This window comes from Salvelinus fontinalis, chromosome 15 (genome assembly GCF_029448725.1).
Source record: "Salvelinus fontinalis isolate EN_2023a chromosome 15, ASM2944872v1, whole genome shotgun sequence".
Classification (NCBI taxonomy): domain Eukaryota; kingdom Metazoa; phylum Chordata; class Actinopteri; order Salmoniformes; family Salmonidae; genus Salvelinus; species Salvelinus fontinalis.
Genome location: NC_074679.1, coordinates 38,879,313 through 38,893,083, shown reverse-complemented (window position 1 = coordinate 38,893,083; position 13,771 = coordinate 38,879,313). Strand labels below are relative to the sequence as shown.

Here is a 13,771-nt window from a genome sequence, read left to right as displayed (position 1 = left end):
CTCTGAGCCTCTCGGGGTCTTTCTTACAGATGAGTTAAGGTTCTATCACTATGCTTCTACCTATACTAAATACAGCAAGACGTGATGACAATACGCAAGTTAGTTCAGTCTACTTTATTTTATCAAATCAAACACACAACAAACTTCATAAAAGGAGATGACAGCTGTCACCAAATGTATGTGCTGTAGATCTTCATGGCTCATATGAATGTGAATAACATTTGACATGGCAAGACCACAGACAATTGGCATCTTCTAAATGACCTGCGGCTCCAAGCATATAAAGCTAAAACACCTGCTGCTCCAAGCATATAAAGCCCCAAAAAACATGCATATATTAATGATGGGGATGTAATGACTCACCGATACGCATCAGTCCCTTATTAAAATGTTTAAAATAGGACTGCGTCGGTCCACGGACCCCAAACCCATCCAAATGTAGCATGCATCAGTCAGAAAACCGATTCAAACGTGACGAATCGCACATTCGCAATTCTTTCTACCTTCCCGAAAATGCCTCATATTTGTGACAACTGATGCGTCATCTCCTTCAGTGTCGAACCAAGCATGTAACTGTGTTGACAGTCATTGAGCTACAAATCATTTTGATTGTTGAATAACCCTAGGGAATATTATTATTATAATAATTTTTTTATTACAAAAAATACAAATAGATACATCCATTAGGCATCTCCCAGTCCTCTAATCTGATTGGTGGACGGCATCACCTTGTCCTCCTTTGGGGTCGGCTGATTGGTTCTGGATGGTTGTTTGGTCCTAGGGCCTTTAGGAAGTTTCTTCCCACTTCCAGGCATGGTCACTGATTTAATAGGGGCCGTTGAATAGAGCCTCCTCTGTATACTGACACCCAACTGTCTGGTGGAGGTGGAATGACCAATGATAGCTGACAGCGATACAACACCGGCGCTGAAACATGGTGACACATTACGAAACATCTCGCTTCCTGTCTCCTCTGATAGTCCTCTGACGCTGTTGGGAGTGTGTGTTTGAATGACAGGTCCCACGATGAACATATAGATAGAATAGAGTTCTAGGTGGAGTCACATGCAGCTGGACAGGGTCTGACAGATTGACAGGGGTGAAGCCATAGGAACATGTTCTACTCCTCAAAAGGCTGCTGTATCCTCAGACCGCACAACAGAGTCCGGAGCATGTTATCTGCATGGATGGACTGTACACAAATGCAAAGAGAAGAGAAAACATAAGCATACTGACTAGCTAAATCAATACATGTGAAATATTGAATAATGATTGGAACAACATATCTATGGGTTTTATTATATTCAAAAGGACCCCATTATAAAACCTTCACATATAGAAATGCATTTTGGCAATGTACTGTACATTCATATGGCTAGCTATACTGCAGGGCAGGAAGATTGACCTTGGTTGAATGGCAATGCAGGGCAGGAAGATTGACCTTGGTTGAATGGCAATGCATGCAATAGCTAGCTAGGTAGATTACAATAAACGTTCTGGGCAACATTAGCTATGGTCATAGGTCACTATATTGTGGCTGTTCATGAACCTCACAATAAAGCACGAGAGTATCACTATCCCAAAATCAAACCTTCCATGACGTAGCTAAGGTTCGTGCACTAGCACTTGCAAGGTACTATAGCTAAATAGCGAGCTTCAAATGAATGAGGATGTAACCAGACAGAAGGGCTTAGTTATAAATATCTTTGATGTAACGTTAACGTTAGCTAACCTAAAGAAAATAACTCACCAAATCAGGCTTTGCAAACAAGAAGATGTTTCAATGGCTGTCATGTTAACATAACTACAGTATCTACGTTTAGTCACACTAGATCCGCTTGTTGTGCATAAAGTTTCATTTGAACAGCTATACTGTATTTTCTGGTTGCAGTGACGCGTCGTAGCGTCATCCTGAAGCAAGGGATTCTGAACGACAGTACCCCCTGTGGTGAAACGAGAGACAATGTTTTCTGTTGCCTGGAGACTCCTGGAAACAGCACTGTATAGCACTTGGTTGAAATCCCAACCCCAAACTCTCACCTATATCTATTCTATTATATTTAAGGCGACCTACAGTAACACAGAGAAATACAATGGAAAGTATTGATACAGCAACCGAAGGCAGACAACTGGATAAGGTAAAATAGAAATGTCATGAATAGAGCTGACCTTATTCTACATGTCAGGGAAGCATGTTTGTTCTACACTTAAAAGGACAATTTTCTTGCTCCCCACGTCACCGCAAATCGCATAGTGTTTGAAAATCACTGTTGTTAAACTGTTTTTGATGATGTCATCTGGTATAACTTTTTTACTTTCTATTTTTTTTCATAAAAAACGTAATTTGCCGTTTTCACACACAGGTAATGAAAATGAGGTTGAAAAGTGGTGGAGTTGTCCTTTTTCTCCCTAATTTCGTGATATCCAATTGCGATCTTGTCTCATCGCTGCAACTCCCCAACAGGCTTTGGGAGAGGCGAAGGTCGAGTCATGCGTCCCCCGAAACACGACCTGCCAAACTGTGTCCCTTAACACCCACCCGTTTAACCCGGAAGCCAGCTGCACCAATATGTCGGCGGAAACCGAGTTTAACTGACAACCAAAGTCAGCCTGCAGGCGCCCGGCCCGCCACAAGGAGTCGCCAGAGCGCGCTGAGCCAAGTAAAGCCCCCCCCCCCCCCCCCCCCCCCCCCCCCCCCCCCCCGGCCAAACCCTACCCTAACCCGGACGAAGCTGGGCCAATTGTGCGCCACCCTATGGGTCTCACGGTCATGGCCAGTTGTCACACAGCCTGGGATCGAACCAGGGTCTGCAGTGATGCCTCAAGCACTGTGATGCAGTGCCTTAGACCGCTGCGCCACTCGGAGGCCACTAACATAACATATTTAACTTGTTCCACAACATTGTGCCCTGCTTAATGTGTCCCCAGGTGGAGCCCTGCCTTGAGAGGGACAGACTGAGGATGAGGGTCTCTGTGTTGGAGGAGAGTGTGAGGTCCTACGAGGTAGAGTGTAAAGCCAGCAGAGAGACGGTGATGAGACTGGTGGCAGAGGTGGCCCGGGAGAGGAGGAACACAGCAGGCAGTGCAGAGGCTCTTGATCTGCTAAGACTGGTATGTATCCATATGTGCATCTTTTTAAAACACATACACTTTTCACTTTGTGCTGATACGAGCTGCACTTTGCTGGCTCTGATATATATTTTTCCAGGGCAGTACAGCCTGGAATTGGCTCGTCTCAGTAGTGTACTACTGTCATCTTTGTTGTGTATAAGCATCAATTAAATCTTTATACATGTATTATGTACAGTAAATGGTTATCTGTTGCAACTTTACATTTCCTTGTCAAAATATGTCTTCCAGGATTTAGATAGTGCCTTGCTGACCAAGAGGAGCACAGATATGGAGAACCAGAGTCTAGCAGAGAGGCTGGAGGCCAGTCAGCGTGTGGTTGAGGCAGCCAAGCAGGAGGCAGGGTGCCTGGAGAGGCAGATCCAGGAGCTGGAAGGGAAACTCCAGACCAGCCAGGGAAAAAACCAGGCTACACAGGTAGGATTGCAATATTTCCAGGTTTTCCCAGAAATCCAGTTTGAAGGATTCAAAACCATTTGAGACCCCATTCACAGGGGAGACTGCAGGCCCTCCTGGGGAAGGTAGGAGCTCTTCTGCAGCTGGGTCTCTCCATGCCAACTGAGGAGGAAATACTACAGAGACTCGGGGACCTCTGCACCAGGCAGGAACGTATGAAAGCGGTAAGTAGGGTTTTTTCTGTTCTTATACTACTACGTTGTTATTACATTGTGTGACAGTTTCAATAGGCAAGAACATAATATATTGATAGATAATGAATCAGGATTTTCAATAATTTTATAGCTGGAGATACAATGTTTGAACGATAGCCTAAAGTGGATGCGCATTGCAATAACCTTGAGTAGTTATTCTTTATCAGTAGTTATGTAGTTATGTTTTTAAGTTGTATCTGCCAATATTTCCTGTCAGATCATGGAGGAGATGGAGAGGAGGCTGTCCCAGGTCACTGAGGATGTGTCCAGGCAGACAGAGCTCCACCACAGTGCCCTGCAGAGAGCCCAGCTGGCTGAGCAACAGGTCACAGACCTCAGCGACAGGCTGCAGGGTTTGGAAGCTGAGCTGATGACTTCAGACGTGCACCGGGATGGGCTGAGTCATAACAGTCAGCTTGTGAGTGAGCACACTGGCAACCATGTAGAGTGTGCAGTAGGTGAACATCACACATTTCTCCACTGGTGCTGGGCCCCCCCAAAAATGATAATAACAGTCTTTATAACTAACGTTAGACACAGTATATAGAACATATAACTACAGTAGTATATAACACTGTTGATAACTCCATGCTATAGTACGCTATGGTAAATAATCCCACAGCACCCAATCCCCCTCCGAAAAAAATTATCTAAACAACTATAGCCTTGCCTTTCGTGAACCAACTCCCACTTGACTTTTTCCTACTAGCACTGGCTTTGCTACTTTATTGAGGAAAAATGTACTTACTATAACTGAGATGTGGTTGTCCCACCTAGCTATCTTAAGATGAATGCACTAACTGTAAGATGCTCTGGATAAAAGCGTCTGCTAAATGACGAAAATGTAAAACGTACACTGGGTGTACGAAACAATACGAACACCTGCTCTTACCATGACACAGACTGACCAGGTGAATCCATGCGAAAGCTATGATCCCTTATTGATGTCATTAGTTAAATCCACTTCAAATCAGTCCTCAGGTCCAGAACAAATTCAAGGAAACACACAGTATTATACAGAGCCATGAGTGGATGGAACTCAGTAAGCCTGGTTTAAAAAACAACGAATAAAGCGACACCTCACGGCACAACGCCTCTCCCCCATGTGACCTACTTGTTGTGTGTATGTACTGACGGGTGTTAACTGATAGATGCACACACACACTACATGTTAATGTTTTTAAACGTATGTAAATTGTAAAGTCTTTTTTGTTGTTGTCTGTAATGTCTTTCTCGTTATGTGTCTGACCCCAGTAAGACTAGCTGACGCTAATGGGGAGCCTAATAATTCAAAGCAAATCAGAGTAGATGAAGGGGAGGAGACAGGTTAAAGAAGGACTTTGATGCCTTGAGACAACTGAGACATGGATTGTGTATGTGTGCCATTCAAAGGGTGAATGGGAAAGGCAAAATATTTGAGTGCCTTTGAACGGGCTATGGTAGTAGGTACCAGGCACATTGGTTTGAGTGTGTCAAGAAATGCAACACTGCTATGTTTTTCACACTCAACAGTTTCCTGTGTGTGTGTGTAAAGAATGGTCCACCACCCACAGGACATCCAGTCAACTTGACACAACTGTGGGAAGCATTGGAGTCAACATCGGCCAGCATCCCTGTGGAAGGTTTTCAACACTTTGTAGAGTCCATTCCCCGCCTAATTGAGGCTGTCCTGAGGGCAAAAGGGGTTGCAACTCAATATTAGGAAGGTGTTCCTAATGTTTTGTACACTCAGTTTATAGGGTGCAGTAATGGAGCACGGGAGCAGTATACTATGTGTGGAAGCTTTTCTTTTTTTATGACCAAATCTGGAAAGGGACCTTAATAGGTCCAGGACTACTACCATCCTCATACTAAAATCATAATGGTACATTTACTGTAAATGGATTTGGATGTTTCTGGATTAGCAGAGATATTACTGCCCTGGCCTGTATTCACAAAGTGTCCCCAGAGTAGGAGTACTCATCTAAGAACAGGCTACCCTCCTCTTATTCGTTATGACCACCCGTACGTAAAATGTATGCATGTATGACTAAGTCTCTTTGGATAAAAGCGTCTACTAAATGGCATGTATTATTTAAAAGGCTAAATTGCAGCACTCCAACTCCGAGACACTATGGAAATATGGGCCTTGTGTTTTCCCATGCAGCATGAGCAGTTCCTGGGACAGTTGTCCGAGAGGATGAAAGTAGACAGCATCGCCACTGACCTGGGCTACGACATGAGGCTACAGCTCATTCTGTCTCGGGCAGAGCAGCTTGTCAAACTAGAAGGGACGGCTTTGGTGGAGAGCAAGACCCTGGCCCACAACCAACAGCGAAAGGTACACAACATGAAACTAGTAGCCACTGAACCTACAACTTAAGAGTGTACATATCCTTTGTTTATAGTCAGAGGGTTGTTTGCACACCTTACATCGTTGTCGGTGCATATATAAAACAAAACTCAAGCACACTGGTATTTTTGTATGATCCACATTCCACAATGTACAGTATTTAATGGATCGCACGCCAACATTTATGTCAATCTAGTTACTATCATTACTGTTCCATCTACTAGTATCATTGTATGTTGTGCTTAAACACCTGTTTACCATGTTTACCGTATACCATGTTACCTGCAGTTGAAGATCCAGAAGGAGCGGTTGGAGAGTAAGGAGCTCCACATGGAGCTGTTGAGGAGGAAGGTGTCTGAGCTAGAGGAGGAGAAGAAGAGTCGCTCAGCCCTGGCCATGCAGCGAGACGACGCCAATGTGACCGCCCGGAAGATGCAGGTAGCCTAGAGGTTAGAGGGGTGGGCTAGTAGCCAGAAGGTTGCTGGTTCAAGCCCCAGGGAGGGTGTAAAAAGTGGAAACTGAACCGGCAACTGAAGGGCTGCTGGTCTGTGATCCCAGGTACCATCTCCTGCCATTGTGCCCTTTAGCATGGCACTTACCTCCTAAAACTGAACCCCTAAAGCTCCACATCCAGGGGTGAGGTTAAGAGAGGCAGAAGCCAAATTTCTGTTTCTTACTAAACGGACGATAAAGTATGTATTCTACTGTATCTAAAGAATCTATTCTATCTTAAGTATCTATTCTATTCTAAAGAAGAAGGTGGAGCGACTACAGGAGGAACTGGGATCCAGTAAGGTCTCGATCACAGAGCTCAAGGCCCAGCTGTCACACACCAACGAGCTGAAGGTAGAGGGCAGGACAGCTCAGGCCCACACATCCTCTAGAGGCAGAGTCATATAACTTCATTTCCTGGCGACTTCCTGTAGCTACAAGATTACATATTGAGTTTGAATAAAAGTTGGTTATTAATACCCTAAGCACTGTCTTATATGTAAATTAGGAATAATTGTTTAAAGACTATACTTTCTAATGTTATGTTGTTGTTGAGTAACATGATCAAAATACATTCATTTCCAATTTGGAATGATGTGTCTAAGCTCAAAGTCCTGGAGCAGAGTCAGACCAATGCTGAGCAGAGTAAGAGTCTGGAGGACCTGGAGAAGGGCAAGGCCAAGGTGGAGAAGAAGTTCAGCACAGCCAGGACAGACCTACAGAGCCAGGAGCATCTGGCCAGGGAGGCCCAGCAGCAGTTGACCAGCCTTAGACAGACCCTGGCTCAGCTCACGGACAGAGAGAGAGAGGTGGGGAGGATGGATGGATGGATACATAGTCGTATTAACATGCACACACACACACACACCATATAATTTGATTGAGGAGTACAGAAAAAGAACATCCGAAACCTGACTGGAAGTATGTTTCCTCTGTTGTTTCAGTTGGTAGACTTCCGTATGGTGGTCTCTCAGATGTTAGGTCTGGATATCTCAGCCCTGGCCCTTCCAAACTATGAGATCATCAAATCTCTGGAGAGCCTGCTTCACCCCCACCATCACCTCCAGCATGACCTCCACCACCACTCCCTGGCCCTGTCCTGGCACTGCCCTACCCACCACCAAAACCACCATCTCCTACAGCTCCGGGACCAAGATACCTCTGGGTCTGTCACATCCCTCTCAGAGGTCCACGGGCCCTGAGGCTCTCCTGTGAATGAAGCGTATATCTGCTCATCCCGAGGACTCTGCTCAGGACAGGCACCTGTATGATATGAATGATTTATTTAAATGATCAAAATCAAAATGTATTCATTTGAGATGCATCATATATCTTTTTGCCCATTGAAATTGGATTTGACATGAGTTTATGACGTATCCAAAGTCAGATCCACATACTGTCAAGTCAATAGCACTGAATCAGCCATTTTGAATAAAAGACAGAATCAAAATGAGAATTTGGCATTCAATATTTGTGATTTAGGCTCAGATATACATTATATATATATACATTTATATTATGTACAGAACATGTTAAGTAATCCTGGACTGGTATACATGTAATACTGAATGCACAGAGCCATAGAAAATACACAGTTGTTTTATAATTCGTTATAGTTTTGATTAATAGTATGTAGATAGTTTCCATATTTTCAATTAGAAAAATAACAACAAATTGTGTTAGGTACATTATTTCCATACGGTGAATGTTTTTAAAAGTTTCTTATACAGTCAAACAGTTTAGCGCAAACAACTCTCATTATTTCATTTGTTTTACATACACATTCAAAACACAATTCAGATTAAATAGATTCTTACACACAGTTACAGTATAGTTCATATTAAAAATTCAACTATTCAACACATATCAAGTAAAAGCAAAGATTATAACTGCATGCCAAAATACACGTAAAAAATAAACGCAATTGTAAGTCATCTTAAAATGTTATTTTACAAATCTCTATTGTTACAACAGGCAAATTCACAGGTTACATGTTCTGTATTGAACTAGGTGTCAAATGGCAGCTGTGTTTCAACTCAACAGTTCCAGCATCCAGTTGATATCCACTGACCGCAGTCAGAAACATTTTTTGGTTCTTACATGTGCTGCTCCAAAAATGCTTTCTCCGTCTATACATGACAGACAACTAAAAGATGACATGAGGGATTCTATCAGCCACAAAAGACAAGTTAAGACAGCTGCTGTACTCCGTCCACACAAAGAAGACACGTCCGAGATCAGCTTGAGATTTGGGTTCCTATGTTTCTTGCTCATAGTGGCACAAGGAGCCGAATGACGGCATTCCTTTATCTCGCTATTCTTCATGGAAGCTGCAAAGTAGTGGAGCATTGAAACAGTTCCAATACAATTCAAAAACCCAGACTGTGATGATGTTCAAAAACCCCAACTGTCCTCCTCAGGTTCGTCTCCATACCAGGGCCAGGCTGGAACATACCGGAAGTAATCTCGCTCGGCACCCAGAACCAAATGTTTGGTCTGTCATGATAGACTATACAGGAGGGGGCCCGTTGGTGTATTTGAGCATGGGGTAGAAGGAACGGGCAAAGTTATTGGACTGGCTGCAGCTGAAATCCCACTCATACATTGGCACCAGGCAGGCCATGCCCACCAGCAGCAGGAGGAGGAGCAACTGGAGGGGCACCGCCACCCACAGGACGCGGTACAAGAATGACGATGGTATCACCTCGGCCTCAGAAGGGGAGGAAGCGGACCCAGCGACGTTGGGAGACCTGATTAAACACGATACGGGGAGCACACAACAACACCAAGCCAAGTAGATTTAGGTTATGACACCTGTAAAGCTACGGATCTGCATCCAGACCACACATCCATCCATGTTTACCTTATGCACTGTAATTAGGATCATTAGAATCAAAAAATAAAATAAATAAACTATTTAGTTATAAGATATAAACTATCCCAAATGATCTTGAGGAACTACAGCATGGTAGTTCTTGAACTACGATTACGATGACAAACTGTGCATCTCCACAAACATGATCGAATAACCAAACGATATCTGTGATCAATACACTGACTGAGTCATTTGAATATCACTTGACACACATTTTCAAGAAACACAATCCTTTCAAACCCATGAAGTAAATATGTGGAGCTGACATTCCTTTCTCAAGGATGCGAGGTGTTAGGGTGCGAGACAAAAAGTAGCAGTTGAACATTTAGATAGTCCTACAAGGTCTCTCTGATGAGTTCATATCCTGTTAAAAAGCATGCCAAGACAGGAGCATAGCAGCATAGAGCAGTCTGTTTTAAAGGGGGTAGCTGTAGCTCTGCTCTTCTTTTAGCATTAGTCAGCAGCAGAAGCATCGTAATACACCCTCATCTGACTGTGAAAGACATTGGCTGCTGTCAAACTGAGAGGACCCGAATCAGTCAATTCAGGAAGTAAACTCAAAACTGAAAAGCAATGATACTTCTTGAATTTGCTCAATTGATCCCAGCTCTGACAGTAACACTAAATTGCTACTAAATACGTTAAATGACCTGTTTGGACAACGACAAGGGATGTCAAGTAACAAAACAACAGCTGAGAAGAGTTACAGTACAGTGACTTTGCGGCATGTAAATATGTGATACCTGATGTTGATCTGTTTTACGTAGCTCTGAGGTCTATTTTATAACTGTGAAATTAGCTTACTCTAAAATTATTAATAATAATATGTGTTTAGATAACAGTGACGTCTGTTTTACCCTCAGGTTCGACTGTCTAGACTGTGACCAAAATGCCCCCTAACACTTCACAAATGGAGACCTGAGAGGCGAGACCCACAGATGGCAGATTGAGGGGAGCGAGGGGGAGATGGTGGATTAGTTATGTGAAATAGAAGAAGAGATGTCACACACAAGAGAAAGAAAGAGAAAGGAAGAGAGAGATAGACTTGCTGCCATCATATTGTTCATTGCAGACACTTGCTGGCTTGGCAATTCAAAAGAAAAACTGTGTGCGCCCATCAGCAGTAGAAAAAGGAGCGTTAAGGGCCCTGTATTAGAGAAACTGTTTACAGTATGTTAAGCACTCGCGGTGCATTCTGGGTAGCGTAGTTAATCAAGCAGCCGAGGACATTGGCGGCGAAGAGGCTTGCAAGTCTCATTATATTTTGCGGAACTGTAGTGTAAAGGATTTGTGGGATATAACCACCACCTACTGTAAACCCCTAGCCTCTACATAGTATCTAGAATGGTAGAAGATGATGGAATTCATTTTTCATTAACCTTTTATGAACCTTTGGTAGTAAGTAAAAAACAGCACTCAGGGTTTTCTATCCCTGTATCGTACATTTTTTGTTGTTGTTGCACTGTAGCGTTGCCCTGTACTGTATGTGCGCAGTGCAGCACAACGGACTGCGGTTTCAGAACAGGTGTAACATGTTCCATGAGTTCCATTATCTTCCGGGTGTTCTAGAAACCAGGAGAAAGGTACCTGTGTGGTCTGTGTGGACTGCTCACAGAGGGTCCAGAGGTCTGCTGTGACAGACTACATTTGCCCCGTTGCTGTTTGCAATGAACAGGGGGGGTAAAAGAAAGAAAGTATGTTTCAGTCCCAGGCAAATAAAGAACAAAGCTACCGATGAAAAGGAATTACCCAAAATGAAAGAATAGAAAGGCAGCAACAAAATCAGATGTGTGAAGGAAGGTGACAATAAGAGAGATAATTCAATGGAAAACAAGGAAACGCTTTTTTCAAAGTGTACAGCTACTTTGAACCGCTACAGCTGAATGGCCATGCTGTTATTTTGAACAGAGTGAATTCATACGCTGCTGAAGCACAATTTGTACTATGTCCTATATTATAGGATGAATGACTTGCTATGTGGGAGACAGACGTAAGACATTTAAGATATACATGTGCTGTATCTTAAAATCATTGAGATCAATCATCGGGATTGACTTAAAAAAAACAAGTCATTACTTCAGAGAAAAACATAAAAGAAATTGGAGAATTGGATTGATAAAAACCAAGCAGGATTAAATGTTCTACTTTGTGTTTTCAGCAGTATCAAAGAGCCAGTATTCCTTGAGCACTACACTACAGGGACCTACAACTACAGAACACGAAAGAACAAAACAAGAAAGAGTCAGTCAGGTAGAAGTAGAAGTTTAGGGGGAAGAATTTGGGATGTAAAGACATGTTGACTTCAAATGTTCAAATTTGGGTAGAAATTGAAGTCAAGTCAATCAAGAAGAGAAAGGGGGAAAGAAAAAAGGGGGAAAGAAAAAAGAATGAAAAAAGAGCGGGAATAACCATGTCTCCAAAACTCTGGTAGGTTTGGCTCGGGGAAAAGAAGACATGCAAGGTGTAAAGGTGTGGAAACAGGATCAGAGTGTGGAGGGAAAAGTATATAAAGTCGGTGTACAGATCAGAGGTGAGAAGGAGAGGTCCTGGGATGGTGGGAGGGAGTGACTCTGCATGGGCTTAAACTGGAGAAAACTGAGCGTTGCATTCGGGGGCACAAGTGATGCACTGTCTGGGCCTTTCGGGGAGTACCAAAACACCTTCTGGTAGGGCACCATGTTACGTCAGGAGGACTACTATACGTTACCGATCGACGGCGACTTGGCGTGCTCCTGCCCGACACCGGGCTGATGGAACCAGAGGTGGTGTCCAGCTCATCAGCCGACGACCATGAAGACAGGTCCTGAGAGGAGAGAGAGACAGGACCGAAGGAAGAGAGCGAGAGTAGGGGGAGGGAGAGACAGAAAGGCAGAGACACACACACTCACACACAGAGGGAGGGAGGGGCCGAGCATGAGAAATTGTGTTAGATACAGTAAAGAAAGGCTCCAAACTTTCCTCCTGTACTATTTTTTATTGTGTAATTTGTACTGCATTAGAGGTGCATTCATTTGCTCTATTTAATTGTACAGTACAAGCGCTGCTGTTCTGACCTGTTGGCTGCTGGTGATGTTCAGAATCTTCTCCAGCTCTCTGAGGTCTCTGGTCACCTCCTTGAAGAGCAGTTTGAGGCGGTTCCCGATGACGTGCACCTTCTCTTTGGCCTCCAGACAGTCGCTGCCATCGCTGTTGACCAGCAGCTGCAGGGACATGTCCTGCAAGGACGACACTTTCCTCTGGGAGTCCAGCAACTCACCACGGATTTGCTGTAAAAGGAGAGGAGTGGAGATAAAATGGTGGCTCAGGATCACTTTCATAGTGCAAGGAGTCAGTGATTCACAGAATATGGTTTTTGCATGTTCAAGATTGACTACATTGCAGTCAGATCTCTGATCAATAAATTACCTTGCATTCCAAACAACTAATCATAAAGGAATCAATATTAGAGATTCTGGGTCAAACGGATCCCTAAAAAAAAACAGTTTAACTAGCCTCTCGTGACAAACAAGATTTGGTTCTGAGTTTCAGGATTACACATCAACATAAGGCTTCTCTACCGACCATGAGTGTTTTGTGGTGATCGTGGAGGGTGTCGCTGTCCTGGATGGGGTCAATGGGAACGATCTCGTTCCTCCTGCGGTCAATGTTCTCCAGCCACAGTAGCAGGCCGTGACTCATCTCATGGAAGTCCTACAGGAGACGAGATGTGAATACAAATGCGAAGACGATGGAGTACTCAGCACTCTACGCCACCTTCTATCAAAAGTCATGGCTTCTACCAAAAGTAACATATTTAATATGTCTAACTATTGATAAACCTTGTTTTTGATGTCCAGGACATTGAGACTGTCTCAGTTGTCAAACATGCAAACAATATCTGTCCAGTTTTGGATCTTTGATTAAGTCAACAGTAGACTGGTCTACTTCTTAATCTTCATCATGGAAATGCTATCAACAATAATTTACTGAAATTTGTTACAAATGACGTGAGTCACCCATCATTCACCAAACAACATTTTTAAAGAGGGAGCAAAGTACTTTGAGCATATGTTTTCATTTCAGTCTCCTCCATCTCCACTAACCGAAGTTAATTGCTAGGATTTTTTTATTTTCATAATTTTAAATTAACAGCTGTGCCAAATTACAGAGGAGGAATTTCTTGATGCAGTTAAAGCCTTTAAAATCAGGGAAACTCAAGCACTGGATGGCATACCAGTTGAGGTATATTATACTTGTTATGTACTCAGAGGACTGCTTTTAGCATGTTTTAACCACTCCAGATACTCAACAACA

The 13,771-nt window shown here is 43.4% G+C and overlaps 2 protein-coding genes and 1 long non-coding RNA gene across 10 annotated transcripts in view; 1 reads left to right on the top strand and 2 right to left on the bottom strand.

Annotated features, from left to right (window-relative positions):
• Positions 1 to 99: 99 nt before the first annotated feature.
• LOC129811943 (uncharacterized) lies at positions 100 to 1,986 on the bottom strand. Its single transcript, XR_008752958.1, has 2 exons — positions 1,751 to 1,986; positions 100 to 1,192 (listed from the first exon to the last, which is right to left on the bottom strand). It is a non-coding gene; the product is annotated as an uncharacterized LOC129811943 (long non-coding RNA).
• On the top strand, positions 1,952 to 8,059 carry ccdc170 (coiled-coil domain containing 170). 3 transcript variants are annotated; one of them, XM_055863734.1, is made up of 10 exons: positions 1,952 to 2,138; positions 2,929 to 3,111; positions 3,361 to 3,546; positions 3,624 to 3,749; positions 3,997 to 4,197; positions 5,926 to 6,099; positions 6,400 to 6,549; positions 6,868 to 6,957; positions 7,209 to 7,412; positions 7,548 to 8,059. In XM_055863734.1, the coding sequence occupies exons 1-10, from the start codon at positions 2,094 to 2,096 to the stop codon at positions 7,803 to 7,805; spliced, it is 1,617 nt and encodes a 538-aa protein (XP_055719709.1). In that variant the 5' UTR covers positions 1,952 to 2,093; the 3' UTR covers positions 7,806 to 8,059. The 3 variants fall into 3 exon arrangements, with proteins under 3 accessions (XP_055719709.1, XP_055719708.1, XP_055719710.1); XM_055863733.1 differs by having other exon boundaries at positions 1,954 to 2,138; positions 6,865 to 6,957; XM_055863735.1 differs by lacking the exon at positions 6,868 to 6,957 and having other exon boundaries at positions 1,954 to 2,138.
• The window catches only part of syne1b (spectrin repeat containing, nuclear envelope 1b), a 145,967-nt gene continuing 140,249 nt past the window's right edge, over positions 8,054 to 13,771 (bottom strand). For all 6 annotated transcript variants that reach the window (XM_055863726.1, XM_055863731.1, XM_055863727.1 and 3 more), the window contains 5 exons: positions 13,040 to 13,168; positions 12,532 to 12,744; positions 12,186 to 12,281; positions 11,066 to 11,136; positions 8,054 to 9,353 (listed from right to left, as the gene is read on the bottom strand). In XM_055863726.1, the coding sequence (XP_055719701.1) occupies positions 9,113 to 9,353; positions 11,066 to 11,136; positions 12,186 to 12,281; positions 12,532 to 12,744; positions 13,040 to 13,168 (750 nt within the window). In that variant the 3' untranslated portion in view covers positions 8,054 to 9,112. The remainder of the gene's footprint in view (positions 9,354 to 11,065; positions 11,137 to 12,185; positions 12,282 to 12,531; positions 12,745 to 13,039; positions 13,169 to 13,771) is intronic.